This window comes from Mesocricetus auratus, unplaced genomic scaffold (genome assembly GCF_017639785.1).
Source record: "Mesocricetus auratus isolate SY011 unplaced genomic scaffold, BCM_Maur_2.0 Super-Scaffold_100009, whole genome shotgun sequence".
NCBI classification, from domain to species: Eukaryota; Metazoa; Chordata; class Mammalia; order Rodentia; family Cricetidae; genus Mesocricetus; species Mesocricetus auratus.
This window is the reverse complement of record NW_024429193.1, coordinates 48,349,726-48,372,607: the sequence shown is the minus strand read 5'-3', so window position 1 is coordinate 48,372,607 and position 22,882 is coordinate 48,349,726. Positions and strand designations below refer to the sequence as shown.

The following is a 22,882-nucleotide window of genomic DNA, read 5'->3' as shown; positions in this document are numbered from 1 at the left end:
AGCTCATGTAGCCAAAGTACTCTGGCTCAGAGGACTGACTGTCCTCACCCTTGCCCTGGGACAGCAAAGGGAGGCCTCATGAAGGCCAAGGTGTGGAGACCTGCTGTTCAGTGAGTGTGCGAGCAGCTAAAGGTGAGCCCAAGAGTTCACTGGCCTTGGAACCTTCAGCTCTGCTGATTTAACTGGAGGTCAGGAGCAGAAGTTATCACTCAAGCCTCCCACCAAAGACAGAAGTCCCTCTCATATACTCGGTGCTCAAGCTCTCCCCTCCCTCCTAATGCTGTAGGGGTGTCATCTCACTCCCAAGATAACAAGGCCACCTCAGCCCCCCTCCTGTGGCTATTCTGGGCTGCTCTCTGATCCTCCTCTTCCCCTGGCCCCTACTTCACCCTTCAGTGGGAGTAGGTGGGTGGGGAAAAGTCAGCCCACTTACATAAGCTTGTGGCCTTGTGGCCGGCGGACCCCAGGGAGACCAGCCTGGAGAGCAGATGCTCAGCCCCTCCCTCAGCAGCAACAAAGAAAATCTTCCTCTGGAGCCCAGCATGGAGGCAGTCACCGCACTGGAGGAGGCCTCATGTTCCCAGCGGCAGGTAGACTCGGCTGCTGGCCCAGCGGATGCTGAAGGACCCCAGGAGGTAGACAGCCCCTCTCTGCAGCTCCGGCCCTCTATTGAAGGTGACCTATGGCAGTCGGGGAAGGTGGGGATGCTGAGCAGTGTGGGAGGGAGAACTTCCTACAGCCCTGAATACACTGTAGAGGTCCACCCACCCCTGCGTGCAGGCTTTAAGAACGTTAAGGAACGGCGACTTAGGGTAATACAGGAATATTCACGGGAGCCCTCACACGCCTTCTCGAATTGTGACTTGCTACTCAGATATCTCTGTTGTGGGCTTGCTCTTTAGCTGAAAAGTCAGTGCAGTGACTAGCAATGATCTGGTTATTTTTTTACCATCGAAAAGTCGCAGGTCCTGGGAAGACCCAGTAGACTAACAGCCAATTGGAAAGGGAACAGGGTGGGAGGGTGGGGGTAAGATAGTGGGCATCTCTAGTGGAAGAGTGGTCCCAAAAGCATATGAGGAGGCTGAGTATCTTGGATGGCATGATACCTGCCTCCGCCTGGGTCACGCTACAGCCTCAGGACCTACCCTAACGTCCCACACTAGCTCATCTGACCATGGCCTCTCAAAGTCGGAGTTCTGTGGAAGTACAGCCTTTTAGGGAGAAGTACTCCGTTTCTACTTCCCAGAGGTTATTTGGTGCCTGTTCCAGCCCCATCGCCCTGCTAGCTGCCCCATCACCAACTGTTCAGGCTGAGCCCTCCCCCCAGCTCACCTGGGAAACTGCCAGGAGCCCAAATGAAAGCGTCTCCACTGCACCTGGGCAAGAGACCCAGGACTTAAGAAATGGCTCTTTTCTTCTTCATGATAGTCTTTAACAGCCCTGTGACTGTACTAAACACTTAGCCCAGCAAACTCCCTGTGTTATACCCCCTTCCATTTGCAGAAGATTGGGAGACCATACACAAGGAGTCCATGAACTCCCAGGAAGAGAAGAGGTAGAAGGGAAAAGAAGACATTCTAGACTGGCAGGCAAAGTCCCAGGCTCTTTTCCCAGGTTGACCTCAAGCACCACGGTGACCTTGGACAAGTCAATTTAACTGTTCCGTTTCAGTCCTCTGTAAAACGACTTTAAAGATCTCCCAAAGCAGGAAGATTAGAGGGGTGATCTGGTTTACATTGGAAGAGGCTAATCCAACATGGAACATTTCCAATGAAGAGATGACAACCTAGTTCTGTCTCCAAATAGGGCCCGAAAGCAGAGTTGCCCACTCTTTACCCTACAGAAAATGCTAATAGGAGCTGCCTGCCTGAATGTCAAGGACAGAGAGTTGGCAGAGTTCATCTCATTGAAGGAGATGTAGGAGAGTTACTGTGTACATAAGATGAGACAGGAACAGAAACCCAGTTTCTTCCTCTAAAAGTCCAAGAGAAACCAGGGCAGAGGAGATGGAAAGCCAGAACACTGACTCCCTGACTCTCCTGGTCTCCACTCTGCAGGGCAGAGCCCCGTATCAACCAGGCTTTCCCTTCCGCTCAGGGGCACAGTGAGCAGCTCACTCTAGCAATCCCTGCCCTCCCCCGCCCGGGGCCAGCCAGAAGCTCCAGCCTCCCATATAGCAACTCTGTACCGCAGTTCTCAGGGCCACAGCTGGTGTACTGCTCAACACAGAGGTGAGTGGGTTTAAGGATGTCCTTTGACACACTGCAAAGTCTGTATGTGTCTACTACTAGCTTCTTGAAAGATGACAACACAAACTCAAATCTTAACTCTATCCTGCCACCATGGAAGAATCAGGACATCTCCGAGCCTTCATTGTCTCCTCTGGAAATTGAGAAAGCTGAACTTGTATCCCTTTGATGCCAGCGTCGCCCCCCTCCCCAAACCTGATAAAAGCTATGGGCTCTCAACCCTGGATAAACCAAAAAAGTTCCTGAAGTTGACAGAGCCTCTGAAACCCATCCAGCAATCTTGAAGGACACCTAGAATGGACCTGTGACTCCTAAATTCTCTGAGAGCTAACACTGCCTGTTCCTCATAAAAGGCACAGGGTCTGAGGGGTGCTGCAAAGAGCATGTGACAGCCAAGCGGGCACAAATAGGACAGGCTGCAACTGACCCATAAGGTGCTTTCAGTCCAACCACATGGCCAAATCGGCAGGATGACGCGGCTGGCATTGGCACCATCTGTCCCCAGCACCCACGGAGGTACTGTGTCCAGGAGTTGAGACCTGAAGGAGCTAAAGGAGAGGCTAGAGAAGTGGATATGCCCCTGAGTTGGAGAGGCTGGGCCCGGAGACAGAGGTCAGCTGCTAATTTCAACCGAATTGCTCTGCACCTGCGGCCCATCTGAACTTCCGAGTGTCTCCCAGGCGTGGGACTGATCTCAGGCCCAGGAGTAGTCAGCCTGCATTGCATGTGGGTGCTTTCCTTCCTCCCCTACAAATACTGACTTCCCTACCTACTCTATGCTAGACCGTATCCTAGCAGTATCCAGTTACAAAAAGAAACAAAACTAGTTGGAATACACCTTGAGGGCAGCATTTTAGTAGAAGGAAAGAAACAGATAAGTGAAAGATACTGTGGGTCAGATGATACCAAAAATAACACAGGGAAGGTGTCCCAGTGCTTGGGGGGAGAGGCAAGTGAGTGTCATGTTCCAAATAGGACGATGAGCAAAAAAAGCCTTACAAACAGGGCATGGTTTCAGCAGCAATATAAGATATTTAAGTGAACTATTTTTTTTCAGTAGATAGAACAAATGCAAAGGTCCTGAGGCAGGAGTGTACCTTATGTGTCAGGCCACTGTGGCTATAGCAGAGCCAGGAAGGGAGACAATGCTAGGACGGAGGGGTAGAGAGTTATCGAGCCAAAGCACTGTGAAGAATGGATTGATTCTGGGATGACGGGCAGCCAGCGCAGAGTTTTGAATAAGGGCTGACATGACCAAGAGGTGGGTTTAGGGATTTTCCTAGGTACCGTGTTAAGAAGACAGTGGGTATTTCTTAGGCACTAGGAAGATCATATGCTGATGAGACGGAGGGGCAACAGATGGCGTGAGCTGTGGCTGTGGTATACAACTGTCAGGATCATCAGAAGCAGTAGTGGTACAAGCTTTAATACCAGCACTTGGATGTCTGTGAGTTCAGAAACAGTCTGGTCTACATAGTGAGACCCTGTCTCAGAAACAAAATTAAGTCCATCTGGAAGCAGCATCATACCAGCTAAATCAGTATATTTTTTTAATTGCTTACATAGCCAAGATCATTTACATATTGCTATTCACACTTCACATTTGGATTTTCAGGGGCTGAGGGAATTCATGGAGGGGAGGGGCTATCAAGCTCCCTCTCTAAGGTGTCCCGTCATACATACAACACTTTATTTGTCGAGAATTTCATACACGTATGCACTGTATTCTGATGTCAAGTCAGCTAGTGTTTGTTTTCTCCTACATGCTTATCTGTGCATACACAGACAGGCATTGTGTGGGTGGGAGGTTTATTCAACCAGGAGTAGGCACTGCCAAGTGGGGTGAGAGCGCACTGAGGGAGCCCGTGATTATGCAGGAAAGTGGGCGTTATGACCTTGAACTCAGGCTGGTGGGGAAGAGAGTGATAGGTGCTCTGGAGACTGGTGGGCCAACGTGTCTCCATGGCATGACACAATTGCAGTATGGCAGCATTTGTGAGAAAGGCAAAGGGAAAGCATCAGCATAGTTAGGGGGTGCCAGCTTATGAAACCAGCATGCCCCAAGAAAAGCGTGAGCTTCTCATCGCTACTTCAAGACTATTAGGTAGGCCATTCTCCACAAAGCTATTCAGGGACACTGGCCTTTTCCCTATGGGGGCTTTGCCACTGGAGGAGTCCTATGACCAATACCTACAGATAGAAGTTGGGAGGGGTACTTCTTACAAGCCCTGGCACTGAAGCAACCCCACCCTTTCTACCCACGCTTCATTGGAGAGAATTATAGCTCCTAGTCTACAGCAGCATCACTGGAAACTGTCCTGATGGGGTAGTCGCTGCTCAGATGTGCTGTGACATCCGTCAGGCAAATCAGAGTCGTGGCCAAAGAGCTAACTGCCTCTGTTAAAGAAGCGAGGAGAGAGTGCAACTCTGCAGATCATGGAAAGGTTGCAGTTTCTGGGTCTGGAGAATGACCACTAGATCCAATGGCTGAAGCAGGCATTGAATTGTCGAGTGTCAGGTCCAAAAGAAACTCAGATCAAATGGCTAACTGCAGTTCCTATTAGCATACCTAGGAGGTACCGTATGAGACATACCATGTCTGCTGGCCTCCAGGCTCACTTAGTGCCTGTGGCTCCTTCTCTGCTCTTCTCACCCCGCCCCCTGCCCTACCCTCAACTTCTCCAGCTCAGGGGCTTCCCTTTCTCCAGTTTTCTCGTTCCTGTATAACCCTGCCGATTCAGTCACTCTTTCTTGGTTCTCCTGGCCCCCCTCTCAGTCCTCCTCTCTCCTCTCATGACCAGGTTCAGTCTGTTGCCCATGGTTAGGTGTCTCTGGCTGTTCTCCTCATATCTACAACAAAGACCTCCTCGACCATACCTTGGGGCTGTCATGTCCTCACTTCATGTATCTGGTGCTGTAACCCCACTTTATACAGTGAGCCAGGGTGTGAGAGAACCTGCAGGGGCTGGGAGGACAGACTTTGAAATTTCTAGGACTTATGAGTGGAGCAATGTTGAAGACAGACACGGTGAGCAGGGGTCAAGGCCGCCAACCATGAGAGCAAGACAGACAAGGGATGAACGGTCTTTATCACAGAGAACCGTTATTTCTGCTTCTCCATCCTTTTGGTTTTCCTAATGTTACTTTCATAGTCTTCAAGGAGGTGACACTGTTGTCCTTTACAAGGAGATTTTTCCAAGGTCTACCCATCCTTCCCAACTACACCCTACCAAACAGGTTTCTAAGGCTACACATGGGTAGCAGTAAATGTTTCTCTAAGAAAGTCTGAGCATCCTTCTCAAATCCCTGGAAATATTTACTTTCAAATCCACAGATGGCTTTGAACTTTCTGCCCTTGTTTTGGTAACCACTTACTCACACAGGCGCATGTTTTGTATGTATGCATTTCTACATGCAAACACACTTGCCAATTTACACACTTACACACACACACACACACACACACACACACCACTCTCCAGTGCATCTGCTCTTTTCCTCTCTCTCCAGTCAGTTGTTAGTAGCAATGTATGAACCACACAATCTCAGGAGAGTGCTGGAGGAAAGTCTGACCATGTGGAAGAAAAGTATGGGAGGATATGGCCAATTATTTCCTATGAGGATAAAAAAAAATAAGCATGAACTTCAGCAGACTAAAACTGGGGTAGATAGTAGGATAACCAAGATCTTAGGACTTGAAATAAGGTATAGTTTTGAGACTCAGATGCTGAGAGCAACCCAGCTCAGAAGTCAATATTTCTCAAAGGAAATTTTAAAATGCTTTCCCCCCAGGGATACAAGGGGAGAAAACCAAACTGTGGCCATTGGCACTGGTATAAGCACACCGAGGCTGCCTTAGAGCTCTGGGTTCTGAGTCATGTTGCTTCCTGACATCTGAGGAGGAAAAGCCCTTGGGTGTGGTGGGGAAACCTCCCCAAGGTCAGTCCAATTTGCACCTCACTTGACTGGAGGTGTGAAGAGAGATGCTTCCAAGGAGCCCTCAGTTAACACTGAGCAAAGGGTCAGGCTGCTGACCAGGTTGAATTTGGGAGGTGACAGAACTCAATGCTGACAGGGCACCCCTCACTGCCAGACCCTCTCTAACCAGCATGCGGTCACTCTCAAGGGTCACTCTCAAGGCCATCTGTGACTTTTCGCTGGGGAGTCTCTTTATCCATTCACCCTGAGAGTCAGGGACACACTGGTGACTTCAGTCCGATCTTCTTGTCAGGGACTCCTTATAAATGGAGAGCAGCAGGGAGCCCTTCAGGGAGGATCAGCATCTCCACCGTGGGCTATCCTTGAGACCTCAAAGCCGCTCTGAAAATTCTCCCAGCTCTGCACACCCAAGCTTATGCCCCTTTGCCTCTCTAGTGTGGGTGAAGGAAAGCTAACATTTTTTGAGATATATTTGTAAAAGATAAGAAATGCCAGGTAGAGGGGCAGGAGAGATGGCTCAACGGTTAAGAGTACTGAATGCTCTTCCAGAGGACCAGGGTTCAATTCCAAGCAACCACATGGCAGCTCCCAACTGTCTGTAATTCCAAGATCAGACACAGACACACATGCAGGCAAAACCCAATGCACATAAATTTAAAAAATGAAAAAAAAGAAATGCCAGGTAGAAGAAATAGATATTAGTTTGCATCAATCAGTAGAAATCCAGACCTGGTCTTGAGCAGAAACCTGGCAGAATAGTGCTTAGTTACTGCATCGTCCAGCATGAAGGCTGGTTCCTATCCCCCTCAACTCAACCCTTCTTGGTCCTAGAACCTATCCTTCCCCTCTTCCTCTGGGTCCCTGACTCTGGCACCTTGACCTAGGGAGACACTGATGAGGGTGGGAGACTGGATGGAGGAGCCATGCTTAGAAAATGGGTCCTTTGGACTTTTGATCCCAGCTAGGAAGGCTGGAGTCCTGGGCGCCAGCACAGCTCCACACCTAGCCCGGAGCTCAGCAAATCAGTGTCTCTTTGAGCCGCCCCCTCTCCTGTTGGCTTGTATTTCTGGGTCCTCACGAAGATCCTTTTAACCCCCATACCCTGTAGACAGCACAGGGACAGAGGAGCCTGTTCCTTGGCAAGTATGAAAGGTTATTTCCTTGCCCGACAATGGAAAACCAAGGCCAACAAGATGAGGATTTTTTGACCTTCCTTTTCAATTGCTTCCCTCCTTTGAAAAAAAAAAGTCTTGCTCACATCCGCCTGTGTTCAACCCGCTTGGTTGCTTGCCAAGTTGGCCACAGGAAAGGAATGCATCATACAACACTTCTGTTGTTCCCACCCCACCCCCTGCCACCAAAGTCAGCAGAGAGCAGACAGAGCAGGGTCACTGGCAGTCTGGGCGCCATGCCTGCCCTGTTCCTCCTGAGAACACTCATGTCCACTTAGTACACAACTTTCAAAGGTACAAACCAAAGCCGGTCCAACCCAGGGGAGAACAGCAAAATAAAAACTAGATGAAGGAGATGGTCAACAAGTGTTGCATATCTATACTAACTTCTTTTGTTTGGTTCTCTGTGTAGCCCTGGCTGTCCTGGAACTCACACTGTAGACCTGGCTGGCCTTGAACTCACAGAGATCAGCCTGCCTCTGCCTCCTGAGTGCTGGGATTAAAGGTGTGCGCCACCACTGCTCAGCTTTATATTAACTCCTAAGGAAAAGTGGTTTGAGGCATACAAAGAACACCTCTATTTTCTCTTAACTCTCATTTAAAGGGTTGCTTTATACCATGTGTGCATTTAAACTGTTCAGTCTATAAGCAAACATACTTGTGTTGGCATGAATGTACTCTCAGGGAAATTTGTACTATCAGCAAACTTGGAATGCCTTGTCAAGCACTCATGCCACAGGAATGTACCAGAGGTGGAATTTCTTCAACTACTAGGAATAAATTTTGGCAGGAAGTCTTGGGTTGTTGTGGGAACTGAGGCATTGTGACAATCTACTTAAGATAAAAGCAGCAGGGGACTGCCTTTGGGAAAGTAGGAGACGGCAGCCCTGGAAAGGTAGGAGGAAAAGATGGTCCTCAAGTGAGCCAGTGCTGCACTCTCTCAGCATCCTCCCAAAACAGGACATCCAGGCTCCAAACCCTGCAGCCCCCTCAGCACCTCTTGCCTGCATCCTGAAAGGCAACCAAAGAACACTTACTGGAGCACAAAGGCAAGTAAGGAATGCCCCAGTCTTCCCCAGAGTGTGTTGTATGACGTGATCTACTACAACGGGAAGAACGCCACACAGTGTAGGGAGCAGGGTGGCCATGAAGAGAAGGGACCCAGACTGCCTCTGTGGGAGGACAGGGTGTGGACTGGCAGATGATTCACTTTGACACCAGTGTTATTAAGGACCAAGCAAAAATCACTGCAGAGACAAGCTGTGAAGACCGAATGACCGAAACACGGAAAGAACAAAACTCGCTCAAATACGTGGAAAGTCGGTGGTTGAGAGTTACAAATCAAAACAAGGATCAGATTCAGAGTCCGGGTTTTGGAGGAGGTGACCGTTCTTGGGTTGAGGCAAAGCCTTACCATGTAATCCATCCTGCCTCACTTTCTAGGTGCTGAGGTCACAGGTGGGCACCACCATATCCAGCTCCCATGTTCCTCCCAGAGACTTTAGCCTCTCCTGAGGCTCCCTCAGCCAACTGTTCCTCAAACCCCAGCACAACAATGAGGAGGTGTGAGAGCACGGCTTAAGGATTGAGCACTAGTGACAGAGTTTGCTGGCTTTGATTTCCAGCACAATGGAAGGGCTTAGGGACATTCCCTATGATAAGGGCTTAATCTGATGGTCACTTGGGTCACACCCACAGAGCACTACTGGATGCAACACCCACTTTCTGTAAGTATACATTTCCTATTTTCTTTTTATCACTCAGAGCACCCCAAGATCTGGCTACCTCGGGCCCTGAGACAGACTTACATCCGGAAGGTTGGGGACACAGTAAATCTACTAATCCCAATCCAGGTGATCACATCAGCCCCACATTGGGACCGGGTCAGGATATTGACTTGAAAACAGAACTAGGACCGAGACAGTCTTTCTAGCCTTGAATGAGAGAACCCACAGTATCAGAAGTCTGAGGCCAGATCACCGCCATTCCACACTCACAAGGTTGGGTTTGGCTAGACAGATATGCCCCATGAGAGGAGGTAAAGCTAAGCCAGGCCCTGCAGTCTGCAGAGGTCTGGGGGGTGGCTCAGTTTTAGAGGGTTCTTAGAAGTTTGAGCAGCTACCCAGCTACCTCAGGTATCCATGAAAGACTCAAAACCAGGCCCCTTTCTCTTGAGACTACACTAAAAGAGGGAATTCCCTGGAGTTTACCAGTGCACGCGTGCACACACACACACACACACACACACACACACACACACACACACACACACACGCTAGCTTAAGGAATGCAGCTCCATGTCAAGATACCCTGTGGATGGGTCTGGGGTAGACTGCCTGCAGCAGCAGCAGGAGGAGTGTGTGTGCATATATGAGCCTCTTGGAGATGCTCAAGCCTTATCCCCACTGCTCAGGGCAAGCCCAAACCTCAAACCACCTGGACGCACAATGGCTCTGCCCTGGACAGCAGTCGTGTGAGCGTGCGGAACGGGGAGCAGGACTCCATTCTTTTCATCAGGGAGGCCCAACGTGCTGATTCGGGATGCTACCAACTCTGTGTGCAGCTTGGTGGGCTGCAGGCCACTGCCATCATCAATATCTTGGTGATCGGTAAGTTTGGGCAGTGAAAGAGGTGGTCTCTAGGATCTCTGGGATGAACAGGAGCCATCCCAGAGAGCCGCTGACACGGTGGTAGGTGAGGGGAGGATCTGAACAAGAGAAAGGAGCCAGGGTGTTCTCTGAGTTAGACCAACACGTGTGGGTTGCACGGTGCCCACTGCCATGGCTTTGCCCTTCCAGAGAAGCCAGGCCCTCCTCAGAGTATTAAGTTGGTGGATGTTTGGGGCTCCAGTGCTACTCTGGAATGGACACCTCCACAAGATACGGGCAATACAGCACTCCTGGGATACACGGTGCAGAAGGCTGACAGAAAGTCTGGGGTGAGGCCCATCTGGGAAGAAGGGAGGGAGGCGTCTGGAATGAGCTTCTGGCAGCTCCACATGGGGTGAGATTCAAAAGAGGAAAGAAAACCCCAAAGCCTTGGTATCTCACACATCCCATCTCCTGGGGACCCCACAGCTGTGGTTCACGGTACTGGAGCGCTATCACCGCACCAGCTGCGTCGTCTCCGACCTCATCGTTGGCAATTCCTATGCCTTTCGTGTCTTTGCCGAGAACCAGTGCGGGTTCAGTGAAACAGCTCCTGTCACAGCTGACCTTGCCTACATCCAGAAGGCAGGTAAGGAAGCTGAGACCATGGGCTGAGAAGACTTAGAAAAAAACAGAATTGAAGCCAGACAAGGCTCTCAGATGCCACATCAGGGTTCCTCTTGGTACCCACAGCTACTGTTTACAAGACCAAGGGGTTTGCCCAGCGGGACCTCTCGGAAGCCCCCAGGTTCACCCAGCCTCTGGTAGACTGCACTACAATCACCGGCTACGACACCCAGCTCTTCTGCTGTGTGCGTGCCTCTCCCAGGGTGAGTGGGGGGTTTGGGGGACGGGTGTCCTGAGCTGCTTCCTGCTGCTGTCCCATCCTAACCTGAGCTATGTCACAGGGCATTCTAATTGAACATCTGCTGCCAGTGCCACCATCTGCCTCCCCGACAGCAGGTTACTTAGGAACTGTCAGGGTGTCTGTAATTCAAGATGGATGGATGCAAATGATGCTTCCTTTGAGTGTGCGGTCCTCATGCACACAGACATCACTTCCAGCTAGTTATCTGGCAGAAGTGTCTGATTCCTACTGGCTTCTCCTTATTCACTCCTCAAGTCTTTGTCTGTGCAGGGTTACACACATGCACGCTGCCCTGCATGCAATCTGGTCTTGGTACTCCACACCCGTTGCAGCCTTTAACGAGTAACTTGGGATACAGGGGCAGGTCAGACGGTGTGGAGATAATATCTTGGAGGGGAATTGTAATAAAACCACCCTAGAAACCACTTCCCAAACAGGGGGGACAGAAACCACTCACTCACAGACAGAGGGGATGGGCTAAAATGGATCACAATACTCACTCACAGACAGAGGGGATGGACTATGAATGGATCATAACATGTACATAAAAAACGGAGGCCCTGAGCTGGCAAGTGGGGAAAGGTGCCTGTTCCCAAGTCTGACAGCCCAAGTTCAATCTCTGGGACCCACAGAGTGGAAGGAAAGAACGCATAGATTTAAGTTTTCCTCTGACCTCCACACATGTGTTATGGTACCAGCGCAGCCTCTCCACATACACACAAATGTTATTTAAAAAAATTTTTGAGACAGGGCTTCTCTGTGTAGCCTTGGCTGTCCTGGAGCTTACTCTGTACACCAGGCTGGCCCCGAAGTCACAGAGATCCATCTGTCTCTGCCTCCCAGGTGCTGGGATTAAAGGCATGAACCACCACTGCCCAAGATACACATACACACACACACACACACACACACACACACACACACACACACACACACTTTTAAGTGGAGCCCATAATTAGGTGTGGTAATGTGTACCTTTAGTCCCAGAAATACAGGGGCAGAGGTAGAGGGATCTCTGTGAGTCTAAGGCCAGCCTAGCCTAGTCTACATAGGGAGAACAGCAAAGGCTACATAGTGAGACCCTGTCTCAAAAATTTTTTAATTTAAAAAGTAGACTTTGATGCCCAGTGGTAACACATGATGGCTCCTTGAGCAATTTCTTCCAAATCAGGGACATTTGTTGGAGTAGACTCTATTCAAATACAAGAAGACCCTCCAGCCACTGCTGAAAGTACTGAAAGGGGAATCCAATCCCACAACATCAGGGACAGGGAACCTTGTAGACAGCCATCTATAAGCCTTGTAGGCAGAGTCCCAGACATGGAACATGGAAAGGATGATTGGCTCTTACTCTGCTCTGTGCCCCTCATCTTTATCTTCCAGCCCAAGATCATCTGGCTAAAGAACAAGATGGATCTCCAAGGCAACCCCAAGTACAGAGCCCTCAGTCACCTGGGGATCTGCTCCCTGGAGATCCGCAAGCCTAGCCCCTTTGATGGAGGCATCTACACTTGCAAGGCCATCAATGCCCTGGGGGAGGCATCCGTGGACTGTCGGGTGGATGTTAAAGGTACGGATAGGAGAACTGGTGCCTAAGGTTACCTGTTGCAGTGACAACTTGATGAAGGACTTAATTGGCTTGTGGCTCAAGGGCAGTATGTCTGGCAGGGAAGACCACAATAGGGTAGGGGTGGTAGCCAGAGGAGGAACATGGGACTTCTTTCTCACATCTGGACACACCAGGAGCAGAGAAAGATGAACACTGATGCTCATCAGTGTTTGCTGTGTTTGCTGCAGAGGCTTATTGGCTTTATTTGCTTTCCCCTCTCACTTGCTTAGGAAGCACTGCACTCCTTCCCTTCCTCTCTAAGACATCCATTCATTTATCCTTTCCTGCTACTTTGCTGGAATCACTAAACCTAGCATATTATTGGGTTTTGCAGCCACCCCCCCTCCAGGTAGTGGCGGTGGTATTTTTAAATTATTATCTTTCTTTAGTCTTCAGATTTCATACCTATATGCAGCAAATATGATCATGTCATCCCAGCACATTATTTTGTAATTATCTATTTATAGATATTAAACCATAAGCTCTGTGAGACCTTAGACCCCAGTGTCCAGCCTAGTTGCTGACACACAGAAGGTTGTAGCTAAATGTTTGTTGCATGAATCATGAATGAGTGGGCTTCATATGTCTCTACTATAGATTCCCCAGCTAGCATCATGGACACCCCCAAAGCATAAGTAGGACATCTATTCCCAATGCCCTGAGAGAAAGGTTTCCCAGAGATTTCTGCAATGTTAATGTTGAAAAAATGTCTACATTTTTGTAGCTCCTCATTAGGCTGCCCTAAGAAGACAGGAAATTCAAGGAAGGTAAGGAAGGAGGGAAATGATGTCTCCATGGCTTATGCTGTTAAGTTTGGGATGGATATGAGCCTCTCAACCATGTGCCCCTGGTGACTTTATTTTTTTTTAAATTCTAACACTCAGCTCTATAGATAAAGTTTACGTTTGTTATATCCTGTGCATTTCTACTCAGAACAATGATAGGGATAAAACCTAACAATCCTTGGAGAATACGAGCTTCTACCTGTTCAGGGGGTTCTGTGGGAAGAGCTGAGTGGGGACTGCAAGAGAACAAGAAACCAGTGTCCACCAGCACAGACCCACACTGTAGGTAGGGACACTTCTGTTAGATGTTCCTGCCTCACTGTCATAAGCAGGGTAAGAAACAAAGTAGCTTGTTCATATTCTTTTCAACTTTATGCATTTCTTCCTGTTCAACAGAAGAAAATCATTTTTGTTAAATGTCAACAATAATTTAACATTTGGGTATGTGGTATCCGAGTCACTCATCCCTGGCAAAGGGCCGCTTGGTTCATTATCTAGAATGTGGCAGCTGCTTCAAATTCCCCATCATCTACAGGGGAAATGTGTGCATAAACTGACGGGTAAGGAAAAAGAGAGAGAATGACAGAGACCTAGCTCCCAACAGTCCCCCTGACTTTCAGCTCCTGGTTGAAGAAAACCGAGCATGAATTCGATCCCCCAAGCCATTTATTTAAGCCCATCAATGATACATAGCAAATGAAAACCCTACGGGCTGCATTAAATGCACAAACTCTCCTCAGGAGAGCTTTCTCTGCCAGCTGGCTTATAGACATTCTTCTCCTTCCCTGCCCTCTCTATCAATACCATGTTGTGTCAGTGTTGATCTTACTTATCCTTGGGTCTCTTCTGTCTCCCAGCCTTTCTCAGACGCAAAGCATTGTGGACAGTGAATTTATAGCACTGGACCCAGGGACAATGAAGAGAGACGGTCTCAGCACACCCTGGATGTACTCAGATTGTCTGCTGTGATGCCTATTAACACACCCTCTCGTTGCAGGGCCTCCTGGGAGCATGACTCTGGCAAGACTGTGTTCTCAAGGAGCCATAGCTGGCCTGGCCTAACAAAATAAACATATAGATCTCAGGTCTTGAAATGTCCTCTGAGTCTTTTCTGCATAGGGAAATGTAGAGAGTGTCCTTTCTACATAGGGAAAACTTACAAAGGTTGCAGACCTTCCGCAGATGAGTCTTCTTTTTCTTCAGTTCCTTCATATCCACACTCTCTCTTACAGAGGTGCTCCCCACATCTTTTTTTGAGACAGGGTTTTATATATTCTACCCTGGCCTTGAACTCAGTACATACGCCAACAAAGTCCTTGAACTTCTGAGACTGTGCCCCCACTTGCTGAGTGCTGGGATTACATGCAGGCCTAAGACTCCAGTTTGTGGGACTTAGGGACTGAACTCAGGACTTCATGCCAGCCAGGCAAGCACTCTGCAGACTGAGCCACATCCCGGCCGTCCATGGAGGTGCCTGACTTGATCATTTACTCCAGGCCGTTTATCACAGAACTGAATTCCGTTCTACCCAGCACGCGGTACTGGGAAAAGACGAAGATGACTTGCCATCTTCCCCCACAGCTTTCCTTTCTTTGTAAGCTGGTGTAACAGGATGCACATCTATTATAAGGCAGCACAACACAACCCTGCCTAACCAACTGAAGGCAGAACCCCTTGGATGCTGTCTCTCTCGCTTCTATTTGTTTGCATACCGATAACAAGTCATACTGAAGATACTCTGTGAAGGAATCTGTAAAAGATGACGCTAGTCCCCGTTCCTGTGTGTATTCATATCACCAAGAGCCGCAAACCCTGGACTGGAGAGGTGGCTCAGCAGTTAAGAGCACTGGCTGAACTTGAGAGGACATGGGCTTAGTTCCCAGCACCTTCATGATGTCTCACAACCACCTGTAACTTCAGTTCCAGGAGGTCAAATGCCCTCTTCTGGTCTCTGCAGGAACCAGCACACACACGCAGTACACATATATACATGCAGGCAATTACACATACACGTAAAATAAAGATACGAACAATTCTGTTTTAAACATCCTCAATTCAAGGTTCTTCTACTTTGATTTCTGGAGGGCTGGGATGACAGACGCACAGCCGTGCCCAGCTCCTAAGCCATAACTTCCTGAAGTAGCCTGTTACACACTAGATAACTGAGACCCAAGTGCTGCACAACAGACAGTTGTGGCTCCGTGGTAGAGCACTGAACTTCAGCTTGGTTCCTTCAGCGTTAAGGCCCTGCTCTAGTGAGCATCTTTCTGAGAGGCTCTCCAGAAGTCTGTCCTCCATGTTAATCTAAGACTGCGCTGCTGATGGGTAACAGTGAGAGTCAGCCCTAGAGAGTGTCAGCAGGCCGGGGCTCTCATCAGCTCCCAGGACCCTACCAGTGCCTCACGCTGCCTTCCATCTCTGTGGCACCCTGGATTCTCAAGAACCTTAGTGACTAGCTAGAGGGAGCAAAGCAAGAACAGGAAGAGGGTCAGGAGGTGAGAGTGTGTGTGAGAGCATGTGCAGAAACCGCCTTCTTTTACATCAGGAACTGAATGAGATGATGTCTCTCTTTTAATCTTCATGTTTCAAATGAGAAGGTTCAGGTTCACAAAGCCCCAAGTCATGATCTGGTAAGACAGAGCTGGGGAATCTGACTACAGGACTTACCAATTTTCTCTCATCTGTTTCACTCAGAGGGTTGGAAATATGGGCTTAAAAGAGAAAATATTTCTGGGAAGGGGGGTGGTCATGAGACTACATTTTTTTGTTTGTTTTGTTTTGTTTTTTTTTTTGTTTGTTTGTTTTTCAAGAGAGCGTTTCTCTGTGTAACAGTTCTATCTGTCCTGGAACTTTCTTTGTAGACCAGGCTGACCTTGAATTCACTGAGATCCACCTGCCTCTGCCTCCCAAATGCTGAGATTAAAGTCATGTGCCACCACTGCCTGGCTGGGCCACATTTTTGAGAAGGAGAGTTATATGAATTGGCTAAGAAGAATCCAAAAGGCTTTTTTCCTCCCCCAAACCAAAGGCATCTCCTTTCACTGGAGGCTGTCTATTCCAGGCCTTCTCTGGAGTTTTGTGAGAATTAAGCTTCCACATGACAGTACCTACCCTATGTCATAAATCATCATCTCACCTAAAAAGTTACTACTTACCTACCAGCCTTAGGAAAATTGAGAAAACAATGAGCAAATCTAATGTCCTTATGGAACACCTGTTTGAGATTGTAGGTGAGAGCCAGGGATGGTAGCTGCTGCTTAAAGTTCCTCCCTGGGAGAGACATAGAACAATGTCTACCCCTTTTCCTAAGGTCCCAATGGCAAACAAAAGGAGTCCACCAGAGTGTACCCAGAGGAACAATGAACTTAATAGGCTTACTTACAGAGTGGTGGCTGAAGGAGCACAGATGACCTTAAAGCAGCCTCCTCGACAGTCTGAGTCCAGCAGAGATGATGGCTTCCCCCAGGCTGCTAGAAGAAATGCCCTCCCCTTCCCTCTCCCCACTTATAGCCTGCAGCCCCTCCCCCAGACCACGAGCAATTAGGGCAGAATTGCATACAAGTGGTTGAAGGGGTGGATTGTAGTCAGGTGAGGGTGCCATGGCATTCTGACCCCACCTCTTCCTTCTCTGAGGGGAAGTAAAAGGTCCACAGGCCCAGCTGTGGTGATCTCTCCAAGTAGGCACACCAGAACTCCTGAAGATAGTGGCGGTTGGCTCAGGAAACAGTCCTATAGCATAGTGGCCCCGGCCTTTAATCCCAACACTTGGGAGGTAGAGCCAGGAGGATCAGGACATCACGATCATCCTCGGCTACATGGTGAATTTAAGGCCAGCATGAGACCCTGTCTCAGAGAACCACAAACAAAAAACAAAGGGGAAAGAGACAGAGATGATGTGTTGATGTGTGCATGTGCATGTGCATGCGTGTGTGTGTGTGTGTGTGTGTGTGTGTGTGTGTGTGTGTTGATGAATGAAGAAGAGAGGTCAGATCATAGCCAGACGACAACATGTACCCAACAGCAGAGGCCTCCTTCCACCCGAAGCAGGCCTAGGACAGAAGGTGGAGGGATATCCACAGTGACTGTGCCCTAAGGATCAGTCAGATCTCAGCCTCTGCTATTTGCTATACTATCCACAGGCCCTGGCGATCTCCAACATATAGCAAAGGAGTACAATCTTCACACGAGCAAGATCTCTAGCCAAATGTAATCCTTCCGCACTTACGATCTGCCCTGAAATCCTTTCTTTACTATTATTATTTATGAATTTGACACTTACAGAATTCCTTCTTAGCAAAGACTTAAACTTAAGCTATGTGCCTGATCGTATAATGTTTTTCATTAATTCATTATTTATTTAAACTCTTAAATAGCTGCTCATACACGTCGTTTTGGGGTTGAAGCAGTAAATATCAGATATCTGAACTTAAGTGAAGAAGTCTTGTGTCTCGGGGCTGGAGAGAGAGTCTACTGGTGGTCTCACCAAGCATGTGTAGAAACAACCACTACTGGAGCCTGGAATGCAGGGGGTGGGGGCGGGGAAGAGGCGGGGCTCCAAACCCACGTTGATTGGCTGGTTCGCTCGCTCCTCACAGGTTCTGCAGAAGGAGGCGCTCCCGGGCACGCGCGCGCGCACTTGCGGCTCCTCCCGCTGCCCCTCCGAAGCCCCCCCGGATGGAATCTTTTGGGGAACTGCGCTTAGGTCCACCCGACAACCTTCTTCGGCGGACTTCCCGACGGCTCCCGCCTCAGCCCCGCCCCCATGGGCTCGCCAATCGCTGAGCGATTGTAGCAGGAGTGGGTGGAGCCTAGGAAATTCGAACGAAGCTCCGCCCTTCGGGAGCATATTCCCGGGAACTGAGAGGTTGTAGAAGAAAAGCATCCTGCGTGAACGGTGAGGCGGAATGGGGAGTGGAAACGGAGTGTGCGCCGGAGGTGTGGCGGGGATGTGGTGCCGGGAAGTGGAAAGGTGGCGTGAGGCGGGGGAGGAAAATCCCGGATAATTACCAGGAGGGAGGTGGAGAGCGCAGACTGCTCGAGGCAGATCGTCCATCAGGTGTTGGAACTCGAGTTCCCTGCACCTTTCCCGAAAATAAGGGGCTAGTTTAGAGGCACGCGCTATTCCTGGGGTCTTGTTGTACCACCACCACGCCTCCCCACCCCAGATAATGTACCCCGAGTCTAGATGGGGGCCTAGGACAGGATGATAGGTACCTGAGGTAGGCATGTTGTCTCTCCTGCTCAGGTCTAAGCTGACTCGCTTCTGCTGGCTGGGCATGGAGGATTTGAAAGAAGGTAAGGAGGCCATGGAGGGAGGAATGAGGTCCTGAGAGCCTGCAGGGCCTGATAGCTGGCGTTTATTCTCATCCCTTCAGACGTCAAATTCATTGTGGATGAGACCTTGGACTTTGGAGGGCTGTCCCCATCTGACAGGTACCAGGCACTTTATCTCACTTAATATTTTTCTCAAACAATACATCTTTAGCTTTAACCCTTTAGTGTTAACTTATTGGCCTCTAGAGCCGAGGTTGGTAATTTAGCAGGGTACAGTGTGCTCTGATGCCAGCAGTCTGGAGAAATTGGGCCTCTGGGACAACTCGGAAGCTGGGGAGGAGAAGGGAGAAGCTGGAGCGAAAATTAGGGGTTAATGTAAAGGAAAGGTAAACATGCCTGGGCATGTTGAGGCATGCCCTTGGAATGTGTCAGTGTGCAGACCACCCCCTCCCTCCCAGGATAGACCAGAGGAGGTGGAAGCAGAGAGGATTTTGAATTTGAGGTCATTCTGGTCTACAGAGTTGAGACCTTGTCTCAGAAGATGGGGGGGGGGGGGGGAATGAAAAGAAAATAGGAGCTGCTACAGGCTTGCTGGGCCTCAGTAGAACCAGGTATCTCCTTACCTAAAGGCAGGGTTTGGGATTGTCCTTCTGCTATCTTTTGTGTGGCATGGCACCATATTTGTTTTTCCAGTCATGAGGAAGAAGACATAACGGTATTGGTGAGTCCAGAGAAACCACCTCGACGGGGCCTCGCTCACCGCAGTAACCCAAACACAGTAGCTCCCACTCTCCAGGGTGTGAGGTTCAGTCTGGGCCGGCTCAGCCCAGAGAAGCTGGAGGAGATCCTTGATGAAGCCAACCGCCTGGCAGCTCAGCTAGAGGAGTGTGCCTTGCAAGACAGGGAGAGTGCAGGCCCAGGCCCTGGGAGGTCCAGAGGCAAGCCCAGCCCTCGGAGGGAGACGTTCGTCCTCAAGGACAGCCCTGTCCGAGATCTGCTGCCCACTGTGAGTTCTTGGAGCACACCATCCCCAAGCAGCCTGACTGGACTCCGAAGCAGTGACAAAAAGGGGTCAGCCAGGGCTGTTCGGGTGACAGCTGGAAAGAAGCCCCCCAGCACAAAAAAGGTAAGAATGTGTGTCCTAGACAAGCTGCCTGAGACACTCGCTGAAGGCAGGCACAGACGTGGTCCCTCACTGTTGAGAGGGTGAAAGTTATTCTACCCCTGGAATCGTTGGGATTAAGTAAATTGGGTTGGAGATGGAGCCGGGTGGGTAGTGTTTGCCTAGCATAAACAAAGGCCTGGGTTTGAGCCCCAGCATCGTGTAAATGAATGTGGTACACATAAATGTCTAAGTACATACTTGAAATCCCAAGATTCCGGAGGTAGAGCCAGGAAGATCAGAAGTCCAAAGTCATCCTCGAGGGCTCTATGCGGAGTTTGAGATCAGCCTGGGTCACATTACTTCCTTGTTTCAAAAGATAGTAACAGGTTAGTGAGCTGGCTCAGTGGGTGACAGCACCTTCTACCAAGCCTAACGAACATGAGTTTAAACCCTGTGACCTCCATGATGAGAACTGACGCCTACAAGCTGTCCTCTGACCGCCACATGTGTGTTGCTAAATACAGATGCTAAATACACAATAAATACAGAATGACTTTTTAAAAAAGAAAGAAAGCACCTATCACAGCTAGTTGCTGGCAGCTAGTCTCTTCCTCGCTGGTTCTAAACAACGCCCGCCTCCTACTTCTTTTCTTTAACGCCGTAAGCCAGCAGAGAGCATGCTGTCTCCACTTTAATCCTTTTGTGCTCCTTGCTGTGTTTCAGGGATCGCCCACTTGCAATCTGTCCCCTGCACCCAGAAGCCCAGTGCTGTCTCCTCTTGCACAACCAAGTCTTCCACCCCGTCGGAAAGCTGGGCCCAGTGCAAGGACAGCAGCCAGTGAGACCCGGGCAGCCAAGATGCGGGTGAGGCTGGTATGGGAAGGAGACAGGTGGGACTCACCCTGAAATGCCTTTTCTCTTCTCCACAGGCCCGCCAGTCCCTGTCAGGCCAGTCCTAGCTCCACAACCCTCAACTAGCAGCTCTCAGTGCTCATCCCGGCTACAGGGAGCAGCTGCTAAGCCTTCCAGTCGACTACCAGTTCCCTCAGCCCGCCCCAGGCCCACCACGAGAATGCCACTCACTAACCGCAGTGTACCACCTGGCAAAAGTGCCCTACCTCCAGAGTCTCTCTCAGCTAGGAAGGGGCTCCCAAGTGCCGCAGGGCACAGAGGTAAGATAGAATGGATGTGTGGCCAGGCTAGTTGTGGTGGCTATGTCTGTAATCTCCCTTGGAAGGTAGAGGAGGCTGGAGAATCAGGAGTTCAAGGTCAGCCTTAGCTATATAAAACAATGTCTCAAAAATAATAATAATTAGACCTGGGCATGGTAACGCACACCGAAGTAGAGGCAGACAGATTTCTTCGTGTTCAAGGCCAGGCTAGTCCACATAGTAAATTCCAAGACAGCTATAGCTATATAGAGAGACCATCTCTCTCTCTCTCTCTCTCTCTCTCTCTCTCTCTCTCTCTCGTTTTTAAGATTTTATTTATTATGTATACAGCATTCTACCTGCATGTCTGCCTACACGCCAAAAGACGGCACCAGATCTCATTATGGATGGTTGTGAGCCACCATGTGGTTGCTGGGAATTGAACTCAGGACCTCTAGAAGAACAGCCAGTGCTCTTAATCTCTGAGCCATCTCTCCAGCCCCCAAGAGACCCAGTCTTAAAAAAACAAAACAAACAAAAAAAAACAAAAAAAAAAACAAAAAACAAAAGGGAAAAACATTAGGTGGAAGGACATCTGCCAGGGACCATCTTGGCCTTACCTGCCTACAGCTGTGACACGGTCATTCCCCACTTGCTGACTGGAAAACTGGGTTCAGCAGGCACATACTTTCATCTAGTTTCCTTTGGAGAAGGCAAGCTGAACTGTGCTCTGATTCATCTCTTGTTAATCCCCACCAAGCTCCTGTTTCCCAGAGAACCACTCTTCCAACCCCCAGTGCCCCTCGAGGCAGGGTGCAGCCCCTCAGGAAAGCTGCAGTCCCCGGACCTACTAGGTAAGACGGGTCCCTCTGCCTCATCAGCTGGGCTTCCAAGTGGCTATGCACAGCATCCTTGAATTTCTGTGTGGAGGGCGGGAGAGGGGCTTGAACTTGGCGGGGTTCCAGATGGGCATGAGGGGAAGGGCATGCTAAAGCAGTTCCCCTGTCTGTCTCTTCAGGTAAAACAGTCAGGACAACAAGCGCGTATTCAGTAGCGAGCCACTACACTACCGTCTTAGCCATCAAAGACTGGACCCTCTCCAAGTAGTCCTTGACTCCAGCACATTCTTGCCCAGAGATGGAAGAGTTGCCTCCAGAGTTGAGCTCTGAAGTAGAGACCACGGATGGTGGAGTGGGTTGAGCTTGACGAGACTAAAATCCCTCCTGCCCCCACCCCACCCCCACCCTAGCTGAAAGAAGAGAGGAGAGATCACTTCCCATGGAGAAATCCACAAACGAGATGAGAAACTCAGGCGCCGTGACCTGGCTCCTTCCATCCCACTGTGGTCAGCCCCAGAGAGCTTGACCTTCCCTGACCGTGGTTTACCGGCCATGCACATACCAGTGGCCTGCGGAACCAGCCAGGCTCCCCGGCCTCTAGGAGAGGTCTTTCTGAATTGTTTCCTACGCTGGACTCTGGCCAGTTTGGAGAACCCAGGCAGGCACCTGGCATGTAGGGCTTGTTCCCTGTGACTCCTCACAGGCTAGTCAATGATAAGCTTACTCATCAGTCTGCATTTTTTCTTAAATAAAATGAAATTTTTAATACATTTTTCTTTATATCTGAAAGTAGATCTTAATAGGTTTGAAGTTACCCTCTGTTTTAAGAAGTGTAAGAGCTGGGATGAACCACTAGGTCCTAGGGCTCATCTGGCTGTGACTAGTCCCTTGTTGCCATTCAGCTGGGATCAGGCCACCTTTCTGCAATTTCATATTTTCAGTCAGTCCAGATCAAAGTTAGCTGTACTTTCTCATCCACAGTGTCAGAGGCTGTTATGCTAGGACCTAAGTATTGTTACTCCTATCGTATATAAATAGCTTGGATGTTATTTCTGACAAGACAATGGAGTTCCTTAGGGGATAAAGAGGCCCTTGGGTGATGTTCAGCTTCCCTGGTTACCTCAACCAGAAGATACCAGAAGGCCTGGTCATATCTACCTCACGTCATTATAGAGTTGCTTATCCTTCCCTGTCTGCTTGCCTGCTGAGCTTGAGGGCTGGCATCAGAATTACAACACGGTGC

General features: G+C 49.5%; 2 protein-coding genes and 1 long non-coding RNA gene across 8 annotated transcripts; 2 read left to right on the top strand and 1 right to left on the bottom strand.

Annotated features, from left to right (window-relative positions):
* Positions 1–421: 421 nt before the first annotated feature.
* Mybphl (myosin binding protein H like) lies at positions 422–14,354 on the top strand. 2 transcript variants are annotated; one of them, XM_040752055.1, is made up of 9 exons: positions 422–675; positions 9,125–9,213; positions 9,774–9,969; positions 10,159–10,298; positions 10,438–10,597; positions 10,702–10,838; positions 12,260–12,446; positions 13,210–13,252; positions 14,268–14,354. In XM_040752055.1, the coding sequence occupies exons 1-8, from the start codon at positions 489–491 to the stop codon at positions 13,218–13,220; spliced, it is 1,107 nt and encodes a 368-aa protein (XP_040607989.1). In that variant the 5' UTR covers positions 422–488; the 3' UTR covers positions 13,221–13,252; positions 14,268–14,354. The 2 variants fall into 2 exon arrangements, with proteins under 2 accessions (XP_040607989.1, XP_040607990.1); XM_040752056.1 differs by having other exon boundaries at positions 14,128–14,354.
* Positions 14,355–18,044: 3,690 nt separating this feature from the next.
* Psrc1 (proline and serine rich coiled-coil 1) lies at positions 18,045–22,409 on the top strand. 5 transcript variants are annotated; one of them, XM_013118091.3, is made up of 8 exons: positions 18,045–18,164; positions 18,516–18,565; positions 18,646–18,703; positions 19,238–19,670; positions 20,373–20,487; positions 20,579–20,821; positions 21,561–21,654; positions 21,819–22,409. In XM_013118091.3, the coding sequence occupies exons 2-8, from the start codon at positions 18,547–18,549 to the stop codon at positions 21,820–21,822; spliced, it is 966 nt and encodes a 321-aa protein (XP_012973545.2). In that variant the 5' UTR covers positions 18,045–18,164; positions 18,516–18,546; the 3' UTR covers positions 21,823–22,409. The 5 variants fall into 5 exon arrangements, with proteins under 5 accessions (XP_012973545.2, XP_021086640.2, XP_021086638.2 ...); XM_021230981.2 differs by having other exon boundaries at positions 18,137–18,205; XM_021230979.2 differs by lacking the exon at positions 18,045–18,164 and adding an exon at positions 18,172–18,239.
* Positions 18,160–19,263, bottom strand: LOC121142356. The gene is made up of 3 exons (XR_005879355.1): positions 19,168–19,263; positions 18,485–18,874; positions 18,160–18,351 (listed from the first exon to the last, which is right to left on the bottom strand). It is a non-coding gene; the product is annotated as an uncharacterized LOC121142356 (long non-coding RNA).
* Positions 22,410–22,882: the final 473 nt, after the last annotated feature.

Bases quoted from the DNA above. Each gene is read 5' to 3' on its own strand.
- Mybphl (XM_040752055.1), top strand. From the start codon at position 489: ATGCTCAGCCCCTCCCTCAGCAGCAACAAAGAAAATCTTCCTCTGGAG. The intron at 676-9,124 runs GTGACCTATGGC...TTTATCACTCAG, and splicing joins GCTCCGGCCCTCTATTGAAG to AGCACCCCAAGATCTGGCTA. The intron at 10,299-10,437 runs GTGAGGCCCATC...GGGACCCCACAG, and splicing joins AGGCTGACAGAAAGTCTGGG to CTGTGGTTCACGGTACTGGA.
- Psrc1 (XM_021230979.2), top strand. From the start codon at position 18,175: ATGGGGAGTGGAAACGGAGTGTGCGCCGGAGGTGTGGCGGGGATGTGG. The intron at 19,671-20,372 runs GTAAGAATGTGT...GCTGTGTTTCAG, and splicing joins AGCCCCCCAGCACAAAAAAG to GGATCGCCCACTTGCAATCT. The intron at 20,822-21,560 runs GTAAGATAGAAT...ATCCCCACCAAG, and splicing joins AAGTGCCGCAGGGCACAGAG to CTCCTGTTTCCCAGAGAACC.